Source organism: Monodelphis domestica, chromosome 1 (genome assembly GCF_027887165.1).
Source record: "Monodelphis domestica isolate mMonDom1 chromosome 1, mMonDom1.pri, whole genome shotgun sequence".
In the NCBI taxonomy this organism is placed as follows: domain Eukaryota; kingdom Metazoa; phylum Chordata; class Mammalia; order Didelphimorphia; family Didelphidae; genus Monodelphis; species Monodelphis domestica.
The window spans coordinates 94,105,377-94,119,795 of NC_077227.1; the positions used below are offsets into that span (position 1 = coordinate 94,105,377).

General features: G+C 39.8%; 1 protein-coding gene across 2 annotated transcripts in view; it reads right to left on the minus strand.

Annotated features, from left to right (window-relative positions):
- Positions 1-14,419, minus strand: part of GRK5 (G protein-coupled receptor kinase 5) — a 334,138-nt gene that overhangs the window by 84,299 nt on the left and 235,420 nt on the right. For both annotated transcript variants that reach the window (XM_001376878.4, XM_007478919.2), the window contains one exon: positions 10,248-10,325. In XM_001376878.4, coding sequence (XP_001376915.3) covers positions 10,248-10,325 — 78 coding nt within the window. The remainder of the gene's footprint in view (positions 1-10,247; positions 10,326-14,419) is intronic.

The following is a 14,419-nucleotide window of genomic DNA, read 5'->3' on the forward strand; positions in this document are numbered from 1 at the left end:
ATGATCCAAGACATTTCTGAGGGACTTATGAGACAGAACGCTATCCACATCCAGAGAAAGAACTGTGGGAGTAGATACACAGAAGAAAAACATTTCCTTGATCACTTGGTTTCATGGGGATATGATTGGGGATGTAGACTAAATGATCAATCTAGTGCAAATATCAATGATATGGAAATAGGTCTGGATCAATGACACATGTAAAACCCAGTGGATTTGGGCATTGGTTAAGGGAAGGGGGTGGGAGGAGAGGAGGGGAAAGAACATGAATCATGTAACCATGGTAAATTTTTCTTAATTAATCAAGTAAATCAAATTTTTAAAAAGCTAAAAATAAAAAAAATGTAAACCTTAACTTCCTGTCTTAATAACAACTCTAAGACAGAAGGGCAAAAGCTAGGCAAAACAGGGTTAAGTGACTTGTCTAGGGTCAAACAGCCAGGAAATGTCTGAGTCCAGATTTGAATCCAGGTCCTCTCAATCCCAGCCTTGGCTCTCTATCCACTGAATATCACTGCCCCTTAATAAATGTTTATTAAATTGAACTGAATGAATCCTGAGATGTATGACCCTAAGATTCTTCTAGCACTGAATCTCTTGCCCTCCAAAAGTCATCTGGCTCCAATTGAAGTGACCCTGCCAAGCACACATTTATCTGACACCACTAAGAAAAGAATCAGGATGGGAAAGGGAACTAATTATTCCATCTCCAGCAAGCCCCTCAATCCCTAAGTCACAGTTTCCTCATCTTCAAAAATTAAAATAATGATACTTGCTATGTAAACGCACTATAAAATGTAAAGAGCTCTCAGAATCCAAGCTATTCTCTTTATGATCTCCAAGATCTGAATTATTATTGACTATACTAACAGTGTAACCAAACAGGACAAAGGGACCTCTGGCAAAAGCCAAGCCCTAAGAAAATTGTTTCCTAACTTGAGGGTTGATTTAAGCTCTGGCTGACAGGGGGGAAAGAGCTCTATTCTTCTACCTTCTTAATCAAAACCTTCAGGACCATGTGGAAAAAGAAATCAAACAAACCTTCTGTCAAAGTGTCAGAGCCAGTTAAGCTGACTGACCATAAATAGCTATGTCAGGAGACATAATACATGGCTTCCAAATAAAAACGGGACAAAGGGGGTAGGGGGAATTAGCTTTCTTTTGTTGGTATTGTTGGGAAAAAAATCCAGACCAAATTTTCACCAACATGGTATATCAGTGTCTGCATCTCTCTATATGTTTGGGGGTTTCTTGTGTCAATATATTCTATAGTTCTCTTCAGAAACACCAGTCATTTCTCACATGCAAGTTTCCCCTCCCTCCTCATGGGAAGGCTCTTGCCAATGGCAACATGTCCAGACCTACCTAGGACCAGGATCCAAAAAACCCTAGGTGTGGGGAAGAGGGAGTGTCAATATACACCCAAGCCATGGTGATTTATAGCTCCAATTAAACCATTTGGAGACACTTGAGGACACCTCCAGGGTTAGCACCAGAGGGTGGAAAAGCACTGACCAACCAATCCTGAGTCCTCATTCTTGATTTGCAGTTAGCTAGATAGATGCCTAGATGTGTGACCACTGGCAAAATCATCAAGTTGCCCTTCTGGAAATAAGATTGCCACATGTCCTAATTTCCTGAGGAGTAGCAATATCATTTTCAACAACCATTAAATGCCCACTCCCAGCCTAGGCATGGCTTCCAGTGGATGAAAGACTCAACCTCAAAGGATCTTTATTTTTGGGAGGGGTAATGAGGTAATGGCTAGAAAGTGCTTTTATATGCTGGGGAAAACATGCTATAGGAAAGTCAGCTTCCTGCCTCTCACTACCATTATCCCCATTAGGAAGATGGACACTGACTCCAAATATGCCCCATTTTTGTTTCTCTTGAAAAATTCATGAATGACTGAAATGAATGTTGTAGTAGAGGGGGTGTCCAAAGAGCATCGCTGGCAGAGTCATAACTAGGAATCTTCATAGCTGGAGCAAGTACCACCGTCCATACCTGAGACAAGCACACAAAGTGTGTGCTAGCTGGGGGGAGAGGAGAGAAGGGCCGACTGGATATGGAGCTCACTGTGGCTGCTCCATGTGGCCATCTGGGAAGCTTCCTCTTGTAACTAATTCTTTTTTAAAAAAGTTTATTTATTTAATTTAGAATATTTTTCCATAGTTACATGAATCATGTTCTTCCCTCTCCTCCTCCCAACCCCTTCCTGTAGCCAATGAGCAATTCCACTGGTTAACTAATTACTCTTGCCAATTAAACTCTAAGTCCTTTTCCCCCTCTGTTCCTGAAGTTATGACAAGTTCTTCCAATCTCCTCTAAATTCATCACCCTCAGACAAAGCCTTAGTTGTCTCACCCTAGTTATGAGGCCAGCCGTAGGGCCACACAGAACTATTCAGAACTTTCTACATCCCCCCTGAAACAGGCATAAAGAAAACAAGTTCTATTGATCCTGTGGTAAATGTAACATTTTAGAACAAATGCTATAATTTTGAATTTTGAAAAAGAATATGGTGCCCGTCTGTTGATGATGTTAGTAAATGCTGGCTCTTCTCCTTGGCCAAGTGCTTTTAGAACCACAGCAGAAAGAGACATTGGGCTAGGGATCTGCCTTGTTTGGGAGGTCACACTGACATTGGAGTGTGGGCTTTGCCGCAGACCGAGGACCCAAAGAACGGGTTCAGTTCGGTATTCCTGTTTTGAGTATTTTCTTTCCCTCAGTGCAGACTTCACCAATTGTGGGCACCAGTGGTTCAATGGATTCACCAGAAATATTTTTGAGCACCTCCTATGTGCCTAGCTTTGTGCTAGGTTCAGGAGTGGATGACAAGGAATTGGGAGAGTAATATAAGGGCCTCCATGAAGGCAGAGCTATCATAAAGTCTTGCCTCATGCCCTTTAGGAGGTTATAATCATGTTGGGAAAACAAGGCCAATACACCTGAAACAATTATCCAAAACTAGAAGAGTTAAATTGTAGTAAGGGGGAGAAGGAAGATCATTAAGGGCTAGAGTAGACAGGGAAGACTTCAGGAAAGAGGTGAGAGTGGATGGAAAAAGAAGATTGGCCTTGAAAAACGACTAGGATTTGAAGAGGCAGAGAAAGCTTCCCTCTTCAAAGTTCAGGTTTTTTTGTCTCTGAAAATCTTTTGAGATGATCACTCTTGCTAATTCTTTGGAAGGAAGGAATGTCATCGCTTAGATTGGCAGCTAGGTTTATGGGGCAAAAACCTTTGCCTGACAGTTTACCCAGAAATCTCTTGGAAAATCAAAAGAAGTCTACATGAACAACAATAATGATGACTAGAATTTATGTAGTGCTTTAAGGTTTACAAAGCACTGGACATGTTATCCCATTCGATCCTCACACCAACCCTATGAAGTGATGAGTATTCTTATTATCCCCCTTTTAAAGATGAGGAAACTGAGGCAGACAGAGGTTAAGTGACTTACTCAAGCCCAAACAGCCAGCCAGTAAGCATCTGAAGTTAGAGTTAAAATTTTCCAAGTTTTTCTGACTCCAGGTCCAGCATTCCACCTTATTGTTCTACTTAGCTGCTTCATTTTGCCAAAGGAAAATGTTGATTTGTTGCTTTGCCTCACTGGGAGCTCAGAAAATAAAAACAAAAACACAAAGTGGAAGAACCTCTTTCTGACTCAATCGAACCTACTATTAAGTGAAACTCTTAGTATTTGAGTCTCAGAGTTGGTGAAGTGTGTATGTTCGTGTTCTCTGATTGGTTTGGCTAAAAGGAAAACTTCAAATAGAGAAATGAGGTGATCAAAAAAAAAAAAGAAAGAAGAACTGTTCAAAATCCTTTAAGCAAGAGAGAAAAAGAGACTTCAACTTTGGAGGAACTTGGCCCAAATTTCTGAAGCTGAAAGAGTTTTGTGGAAATCAGGAAAGTAGAATTAAGGAGAGGCCAGGAGGTCTTTGAGAGGGAAGAATGCTTCAAATATCCAGCAAAGCCAAGTGAAGGGCGTCCAGGGGCTGGGTACATTTTAATGAGAAAAAAAGGAAGAGAGAAGTGACCCAGGCTCCAAAACTGTAGCCTTCTCATGGCATAAGAGGGTGAAAAAGAGAGAAACAATCATCTCCACGAGCAAGTAGGACTCTGTCAATTCAATCATCTCTAGGCATGGCCATCCAGACATGACGGAGAAAAGTCATGCTGTTTACCATCGCCACATTCTGCTCTTTCCCTGCCATATTTGTTGGACAAACAATAGCTGCAACAGAGTCCAATTCTGCATCAGGTTGCTGAACAAAGCCCAACTGGGCCCAAATTAATGATGCCCTGGTGATTTACAAGCTGTGATTTAGTTCCAAGGGTTAATCCTTCCTCAACGTTGATTCGCCTTCATTTTGACATCTTTTCCTTTTAAACCAGTGAAGCTCTTCCAAAACAGTCCAGAATGGAAATAGCTGTTGGGTTCAAGGAACTACGCAGACAAAGACAAAAAATGGCCCAATATCTCCTGGCCTAAACTCCTTCAGAGAGCAGAGAGACGGGGGTTATGGCGCATAGAGCTAAAGTATGATGGTGGTGAATAGGAGAAACAGACAGAATGCACTAGGACAGTTCAAGGATGGAGTCATTACTTCTACTTAGGGAGATCAGGTAATGTTTTGTGGAGCCAGGGCCCAAAGGAAGACAAAGATTTCAACAGGAAAAAATGAGGAAAGAATGTTTTCCAGGCATGAGAATGACCTGAGACAATGCACAGAGGTGAGAGAAGGCAGAATGGGACTGTGGAAGAGCTAATAGTCAGGTCTGGTTGAATAACAGAGCATGTGAAGATTAGTGTGAAATGAGGCTAAAGGGGCTAGTGAATAGAGAGTCAGGCCTAGAGACATGAGGTCCCAGTTTTAAACCTGGTCTCATACTTCCTAGCTGTGTGACTCTAGGCCAGTCACTTAACCCCAATTGCCTAGCTGCACACAAGTATGTGTGTGTGTGTATGTGTGTATACAATTTTTAAAATTCAAGATTAAGGATGAATTTGGATTGAGTCACTCATATGTTCTTACCCAATTTCCTTTGTGTTTGAAGGGTTTTTCCCTCCCTAGCTAACTGGTAAATCAGGAATACAGAGTTCAATTTGTGGTTTAAGAATAGAATATAAAAATAAATTGACAGGTAACACATTAGAATGAAAAACCTTGCACTGGGAATCCAAAGATCTGGGTTCCAGGACTGCCTCAACTACTTCCAGCTGTGTGGTCTTGGGAAATCACTTTAGTGCCTCAGAGTTCTCATCTGTAAGGTGAAAATTGTATAATGTGTCCAACAGAATCACAGAATCTCAAGGTTGGATAGGACCTAAGAAATCAGCTAATTTTTCTCATTCCCGAAAAAAAAAATCTTCCCAACAATACATTCTATAAATGGCCATCCGGTTTTTGCCTAAAGACTGCCAGGGAGGAGACACTACTAACAAGACAGTTTATTTGGTTTGGGGGTAGCTCAAACTGTTTGGAAGTTCTCCCTTACATGAAGCCTCAATTTTCTTATTTGCAATTTCTTCTCCTTTTTTTTTTCACTAGCCTATAAGTTTTAGGCACAATTCTCTCCCCTACCCCTTTCTGAAAATCGGTCCTATGATTCACATCCATCACCATTTCTCCTTGTCTTTTCAAAGTTCACTGGGAAGAGTGGAGCAATCACCCATGTTCATTTGGGCCAGGTGACTTGAATTCATCAGGGGCAATTAGATACCTTCTTACCACAATACTACATACTTATTTGGGACACCAACTTCCTATTAGTCATTTTTGTACTGTCCTTTCTAGTTCAAAGATCATTCTCTTGGGCACAGAAAATAAAAACAAAATAACAGTCAAATTGCTCTGCCTATTCTCTGTCATCAGTTATCCCCATCCCACCCTCTCTGATCACTTTTTGTTATTCTAAGCTTTCCTTCCCAGGCTCAACTCATTCCAAGCTTCAGCACTTCTGACACCATCATTACTGGCCTATCTTGTGCCTTTATAGTCATTCCTTGTTACTTACCTCTGCAACTATATTCTGATGTGTCTTTTAAAAATCTAATTTGGTTGGCAAGAACAACTACCCTCCTTCCTCCTCATCAGAATTGTCTTCACTTTACTGAAAGGTTGTTGGGAAGATCGAATGGATGTAACACAATTTATGTCTGTAGAGTACAACCCAGGACTATGCTATAACTATAAGGAATAAACAAAGTGGCCCACTGGAGAACCCACTCCATTCCTTTGACCCTTTTAGAACCCAGTACAGTCAAGTTCCCAGAAGAGCCTTTCAGTTTGAGCTGCCTATTGCAATCATTTAAGACTGGTTAGGGTGATGGTGATTAGAAGAAGAGGAAAGGAAGGGGTAGAGAATGAGTGAACTTACAATTATTATTTCCTTTCATTCAAGTTTTTTTCTTCTGAAAGGTGGATATTTCTCAAAGAGCCAAATAAGAACTTGGAACAGATTTCTTTTGTCCATAAACAGAAAGCCCCAGACATGGGCCGATCAGCAATTTCCCCTTTTTCAAGAATAAACTTCCCTGCCTTATCCTATCATTGTTTATAAAAACAAAGGGAAAATCTGAATTTCTAAAGGGAGCTACAGCTCCCTACTCAGTGGAGCACAGAGAACAATATTCAGGCCTGCATATCTTTGAGAAGAAAATAAACTGAAAGAATACTTCCCTGGCAGCTGTCTTCACTTGGTCTATTTCCTAGCAGCTGAGAGAATGAATACAGATGAAACCATTTCATTGGAGAAAATTGCTTCAACCAGGCTTTCCATCTTTGTTGGTTCTTGAATGATGCTAACACGGGGCTTATTCAACATCTCAACTTTGACTTCATATTGTCTGTTCTTAAGCCATCGAGTACCAAGGTTAATATCTGTAGGCGATGTTGAAAGCAACACATCTCATGTTCTGAGAGGGCCTTGTTGATATTTGCAGTGGTAGGGATAAAGAGAGTGTGATAGTGTAATAGTGTAATGGTGTGATGGTGTGATGGTGTGTGTGTGTGTGTGTGTGTGTGTGTTTGCAAAACAATTCTACAAAAAGTCAGAACAAAATGGACAGAGAAGGATCCGGGCTTCAAGGGAACCCAAATCCTTCTTCAGGACCATGTTCTGGACTACTTTGGTCTATGACAACTGCTCCCTCATTTGAACTCCTATAGTCCAGAGTCATAGGACTATAAAACTTTACATATTAGAACGTCAGAAGTGGAAGGGACCTGGAAACTTTAGCATATAGAATGTTAGAGCAAGAAAAGGCTTGAGAAAATATTAAAACACAGAATGGCAGAATAAGATAATATATTACAGCTGGAAGAAACTTCAAAATCTAGTCTTAAGATATAATCTAGTCCAACCCACTCATTTTAAAGAAGCACATAAATTTCCCTATCAGTCACTTGTGACGTAACTACTTACTCCTTTGTTACAACTCCTCTATCACAACCACCATTTACTAAGAGTCTACAATGTAGAAGACTAGATACTAGACACACAAAGGCAATAACAAAATATTCCTGCCCTCGAGGAGCTTACATTCTATCAGGAGAGCCAATGTGTTCAGAGAAGTAGGATACAATATTGTTTGCGGAGGAGTAAGGAGAAGCTGCTTCTGAGAGGAAGTAGTGCCTGAGCTGAGTCTTGAAAGAAGACAGATTCTTCACTGGAGAAATGAAGAGCAAGTAGATTCTACAGTAAACAATCTCATCTATTGGCATCCAGTTTTTTTACACATTTCTATCGCCTTTTCCCAACTAGACTGTAAGCTCTTTTGAAGTCACAGATCATATTCTTTACAGTCTCTTGATTCCCTCCATAATTCCTACTGGAGTAGTGAGTGTGTGTATATATATATATATATATATATATATATATATATATGTATGTATGTATTTGGCAGATGATTAATAAATGTCTGTAGACAAATTGATTGGAGAAAAAAGAGGGGAGGAGTGAGGCTTTTCCTAATTGGATCCAGATTGAAAGTGACATGTTTCCATGCTGATATAATGAAGACAGAAAGGGACTCACCCAAGGGTGATATTAGTTTAATTCAAAATTATTTTAAGTCTGTAGGATTATCAGACTATTAAATCCTCATCTGATGCCTTGTCGTGGTGTGGAGATGATCCTGGGTTCTCAAATGTTTTGCCAGCAGTCAAAGTTCATTCGGGTTCTGCCAAACTCTAAAGATTCTGAGCACAGCCCTGATGACAGACGTCATCCATGGTCCAAAGATTCACTTGGCTACTGATACAAGGAGGCTGGCCACTAGGTGATACATTCTTTGTCCATGGTGATTCATTAAGAAAAAAGGGAAAGCTATTCTTGTCCTCATTCAGTTGCACACACAGAATTGTTAAGGGAGTTCCCATGTCAACTGGTCCAACCCCCTCGTTTAACAGATGAGGGACCCAGGAAGAAGAATTGACTTGTCCACGCTCACATGGCTCATTAGTGGCTACACTAGGGCTAGAACCCAGGTTTTCCTGATCCTAGTCCCATACATTCCCAAAATGGAAAAAGCTAGTCAGTGATAATATATGCAAAAGAACTTTGACAAAAGGTGACATGCTCTGCAAATTCACTATCTCCAGCTGGGGCACCTACTATCTCTTCTCTTGGGTCTCGTCGTTCAGGGCACAGAAATTCAAAGTCGCACCCAGTCATTCACCAATCTGATACAGTTTAAGCAGCCTTCCTTCTCCTACCCAAGAGGAGCTTACTACCCAGACTGGCTAAGTAAAAATAGGTTCTGAGCTATCCTCAGAAAGGCTTGAAACTGTAGGAAGAAATTTATTGTGGGAAGAAGATTAATTAAAGAAAAGGCTCAACCCTCCTTCCCATTCCTTTCAATTGAACTTGGCCAACATATACTATATCACTTCAACAGGAAAACTGGAGAAGACACTTGGGGAAAATGTATCCGGGATCCCTGGAGGATGACACACCACACTTGTAAAATCTTCTAAAGCAGAGGTCTTGGGGCTTGGTTACTGTTATGAGGTTTTAAGCGGCTTTAAGCTGAAGATAATTCATGTGTTTAAAGCCCCACATTTATTGCCTCTTGGCAATAGCTTCTACACAGAGGTTAACTCCGGTCAGTGGGGGAAGGAAGCAAAAAAAAGGAGAGTTTCCAGTGGCAGGCCCCTTCCAGCTCCTGCCATCAACCCCAATTCCCCTGTAAGGCTGGAAAGGAGCCATTCTGAACCCCTCTCTGCCCCCAACATTGAGCAGCAAGAGCAAACAGGAAAGACTTTTGGGAACATATAATTTCATTATCTCTCCCTTCATCCCTATTTTTTTTACAGGTAAGAGAACTTCACTCCCCAAGAGATTAACTGACTTGTCTAAAGTCATACAGTAAGTAGCCAAGCAGGGACTAAAACCCTGGTTTCCAATAGAAAGGGAATTATAATTGGAGTCAAGGAGACCTTGGTTCGAATCCTAGCTCTACAACCTATCACCTTTATCTCCTTGGATAAATAATTTATCCTCTATGGGCCTCAGTTTCCCTCATATATACAATGAGAAAATAAATGAGGTGAGCATTCAAGTCTCTTCTAGCTTTAAATCTATGAACCCCTTCCCCCAATTCAGGGATTTTCCCCCTTGTATACCATATCAATTATTATTATTATTAATAGAGGTGAATAGAATGAAATAATGGAAGCTAGCAGAAGGCCTGTGGTAGGGGAGGGTCACCCTAGATTTCCCCATCCCATGTCTAGGTCCATGAATTAAGGCATTCCTCAGACAACTATTCCCCCAGTCTGCCTCTCTGTCCCTTCCACCCTCAGCTTTCCGTGAAACTCCTCTCAATCACTGAGCTGATTCTTCCTAAATCACACCCATCATATGCTCTTGGAAGACTTCATTTGAGGGCTCTCTGGGGTAACAGACTCAGTCATATGTCATAGGGGATCTCCTGCCTCCAAAGAGTTGTGACCAGATTCCCAAGCTAACCTCTGGCCCAAGAATTGGCCTTAAGGGGTTGATGACCTCACACCTCTGAGGTCCTTCAGGCCTCATGAATCCTTTGGGTGAAAAATGATATTTCTGGAGTCTGACTTGCAGCCATGATTCCAGGCTGTTTTCATCCCCAGATTTTGTTCCCTGGGGGTCATTACCTCAGCCTTTCCGAACATGGGCTGTCGGATATTTTTGTTCTCTCTGCTTGGTGGAGTAAGGACTCACATTCTTGTAGTTATATTTTTTTGGCTGCCCCTTACCTTTGGGGTGAGGTATTTCATCACGATTTCCTTCCCTTTCTCTCCCAGTTTTTCATCTGGTGTAATTTCATACTCTGCCTAGAACAAAAAGAGGGGGGAAAATTAATATTTTTGGCTTACACATTTCACAGAGGCATAGGATGTTAGATTGAGAAGGAATCTTAGAAGCCATCTCACCCAACTCCCTTTATTTTATAGATGAGGAACTTGAGGCACATGGGGGGGGGGGGACAGCTTTCCCAACGTCACACAGCTAAGGTATGGTGATACCAGGTTTAGAACTAAGGGTATGCTGGAGCCAGGTCATATCAGCGCTCAAAAGCAGATTATAAATTTTTATCATGAGCATTTATACCACAGAAAGCAGCAAACACTACAAATCAGGCTTCATTTATTGTTTTGTTGATGTCTATACTTAAGAAAGTGATTGTGAAAAAGTTAATAATGTAGCTATAACTTAAAGAGGTGTCATACATACGTTTCTTTTCTTTTTCTTGAAGGGCAAACAAAATTAAGTGACTTATCCAGGGTCACATAGCTAGTGTCTAAGGCCAAATATGAACTCAGGTTTCCACTGTGCCGCCTAGCTACCCTATGCATTTATTTTCAAAATCGCTAATTGTTCAACATTGACCAAGACAGTAATGCCTAGAACTCGGATCTTCTGACTCTTAGTCACTGATACTATGGCTACATATAACTTAAAATTCTTTCATGCAAGAAAAGTGGGACCAAACATTTGGGAGAGGGCCAAGACAATGCCCTGTTGGAGGAATATTCCATTATTCATATATTCCAAATTCACAAGAATGAGACTCAAATCCAAAAGAAGACAAAGCCTCCTCTGGGGATCATGCTCCTTGATCTAAGACAGTCTTATTCCCTCATACCTTTTATGTTTGCCAAGGGGAAAAAAAATCAAGAAAATGAGAAGCTTCAGCTAAGCTTAGCTTTTGCAAAGGCTTCTTTGCTGTGTGCTGGATGAGGGAATTTCAAATTGTTTATAGCTATTAAAAGAAACCCTACCACCCAAGGCCATGTACTTATTCTGTTAGACATAGTCCAAAAGCATAGCTATTTAAAAGGAGGTAGGAGGAAATGATCTCATCAGCAAAGATGAACTAAAGTGCCTTCTCCAAGCATTTCCCTGTGGGTTTTTTATCCATCCCTCCACTTCTTCATCTCCCTTCAAGATAAAGTCCCAATTCCATTCTCTTCTTAGTAAAGTTTTTTTCTTACTTCAGTTCAGTATGGCTTCTTGGAAAACAGCTTGGGAAGCATGTAGATTTCCCTACAAATGCTGGGCAACAACATTAAGAAGTAGATTTCCTCATATTTGGCTATCTCATCCAAGGAATTAATCGAGATTGAACTATAGCCTTTACTATGACAGAAAGACATGAAAAGGAAGAAGGGAAAGAACTTGACATTGCAAATACTCAGAATCAGTGTAAAGTGGTAGGAAGGACATTAAAATTGGAATCAAGAGACCCAGGTTTGAATCCCAGCTTCTCTGGGATGCATTTGATTTCTCTCTAAAGTAAGAGAACTGAAGTAGATGACTGGACTTTGATTCTTTTTTTGCCCAGAGACCAAACAAGAATTTATGGTGAAAGAGCTTTTTTACTAGGTGGTTTACTAGTTGGAGCTTATAGAATTGATACTTTTAATTGTTTCCAGAGGGTAGGAGTGATCAGCTTTCCCTTGATACTTCATTCCCCTTTTGACACCTCCCTCCTTGGTTTCTTCTTCCTCCTACCAAACAGACAGGTCACACATATCCATGCCAATAAAATGGAAGGTGCTGGAGCCATTGCCTGATGACCTGAAAAAGGTCCTTTGCCATTTTTGTACTTTTTTTCCTAGGATAAGAGAAGAAAAAACAGTATTCTCTGACCTCCAGGAACTTGTGAAAGAATTGGTTTACTTTTGTGAAATTTGGGAGCAAAATGTTTATTGGGCTGAATAATTTTTAGTTTTGAGATAATGGGAACACAGTCTGGACCAGCTGCATATCCAGCTTTCATTTGATTGCAGGGATGGTGGGGTAATATCTAATTAAAAGTAAGCAGGTAAAATATCATAAACTTGATCAAAGAGGCAGCTTATTTTTTATTGTTTTTTATTCAAAGATATTTTATTTTCCCAATTACATGTAATAATAATTTTCAACATACATTTTCCAAAATTATAAGTCTTCTCCCTCCATCCCTTCCCTCCCCCCACTAGGAGATGGTAAGCAATTTGACCTGGGCCATACATGTATTATCATGTAAAACTCACTTTCATATTGGTCATTGTTAAGACCACACTCCTAAAATAAAACCACAAATACAATGATGTGAAAGATATGCTTTGATCCTCATCCATCCAACTCCAATAGTTCTTTCACTGGAGGTGGATGGCCATCCCTGTCATAAGTCCTTCAGAATTTTGTCTCAGTTCATTGCATCATTGAAAGCAGCCCAGTTTTCCCAGTTGATCATTGTATGATATTGCTCTTACTGTATACCACGTTCTCCTGATTATGCTTTTCTCACCCTGTATCAGTTCATATAGATCTTTCCAGCTTTTTCTGAAATCATTTTGCTTATCATTTCTTAGAACACAATGGTGTCCCATAACCAACATGTACCACAATTTGTGCAGCCATTCCCCAATAGTTGGACATCCCTTCCATTCCCAATATTTTTTGCCACCACAGAAAGAGCTGCTATAAATATTTTTTCTACAAGTAGATCCTTTTTTTAAACAATCTCTTTGGGATAGAGACCCAGTAGTGGGATTACAGGACCAAAGAACATACTCAATTTTATGGTCCTTTGAACATATTTCCAAATTGCCCTCCAGAATGGTTGGATCAGTTCACAACTCCACCAATAAGGCAGTAGTGTCTCAATTTTGCCACATTTCTTCCAACATTTATCACTTCTTTTTTACTCTCATATTGGCCAGTCTGACAGGTATGAAGTGGTACCTCAGTGTTTTAATTTGCATTTCTCTAAACAAGAGTGACTTGGAACATTTTTTAATATGATTATCAATAACTTTGATTTCTTCATTTGAAAATTGCTTGTTCAGATTCTTTGCCCATTTGTCAACTGGAGAATGGCTTGTTTTCTTATAAATTTGATTTAGTTCTCTATTGAGAAATTATACCTTTATCAGAAAAATTTTGTTATAAAAAATTTCCTCCTAGTTTGTTGTTCCCCTTCTAATCTTGCTTACATTGGTTTTGTTTATACAAAAGTTTTTTTCATTTAATATAATCAAAAGTATTCATTTTATATCTTACAATGCTCTCTATCTCTTATTTGGTCATAAATTCATCCCTTCTCCATAGATCTACCAGGCAAACTATTCCCCTAATTTACTTCTGATATCACTCTTTATAGCTAAATCATATTCCCATTTCAGCCTTATTTTGGTGTAGGGTGTGATTGCTGGTATATACCTAGTTGCTGCCACATCATTTTCCTATTTTCCTGACATTTTTTGTTAAATAGTGATTTCTTATCCCAACAGCTTGGCTCTTTCATCTTATCAAACACTAGGTTGCTAAGGTCATTTACACCTACATATTTTACAGCTAATCTATTCCATTGATCCACCATTCTGTTTCTTAGCTAGTACCAGATGGTTTTGATGATTACTGCTTTATAGTAAAGTTTAAGATCTAGTACTGCTAAGCCATCTTTCTTCACATTTTTTCATTAATTCCCATTATATTCTTGACTTTTTGTCCTTCTAGATTAATTTTATTATTTTTTTTAGTTCTAGGAAATAATTATTTGGCAGTTTTGATTGGTAGGACATTGAATAAATAAGTTAATTTGAGAAGAATTGTCATTTCTATTATATTAGCTCAGCCTCCCCATGAGCAATTAATATTTTTCCAGCTGTTTAGATCTGACTTTATTTGTGTGAAGTGTTTTGTAATGAGGAGGCTTCTTAATTGACTGAATTAATCCAAGGATATTCAATAGAACAAGTTCTCACTCTTGCATCTAGGTGGGTGAGCCTCCCAATAAGTGTGGGGGTGTTCTGAGAGCAAAGATCATTTTCCTCTCAAGGCCACAAGGGTACAAGTAATCTAGACAAACAGAAAATCATGGCCAAACTAGGTTGAGCAACAATAACAAGATTTGCTAGTTTAGTAAGTTATACATCCA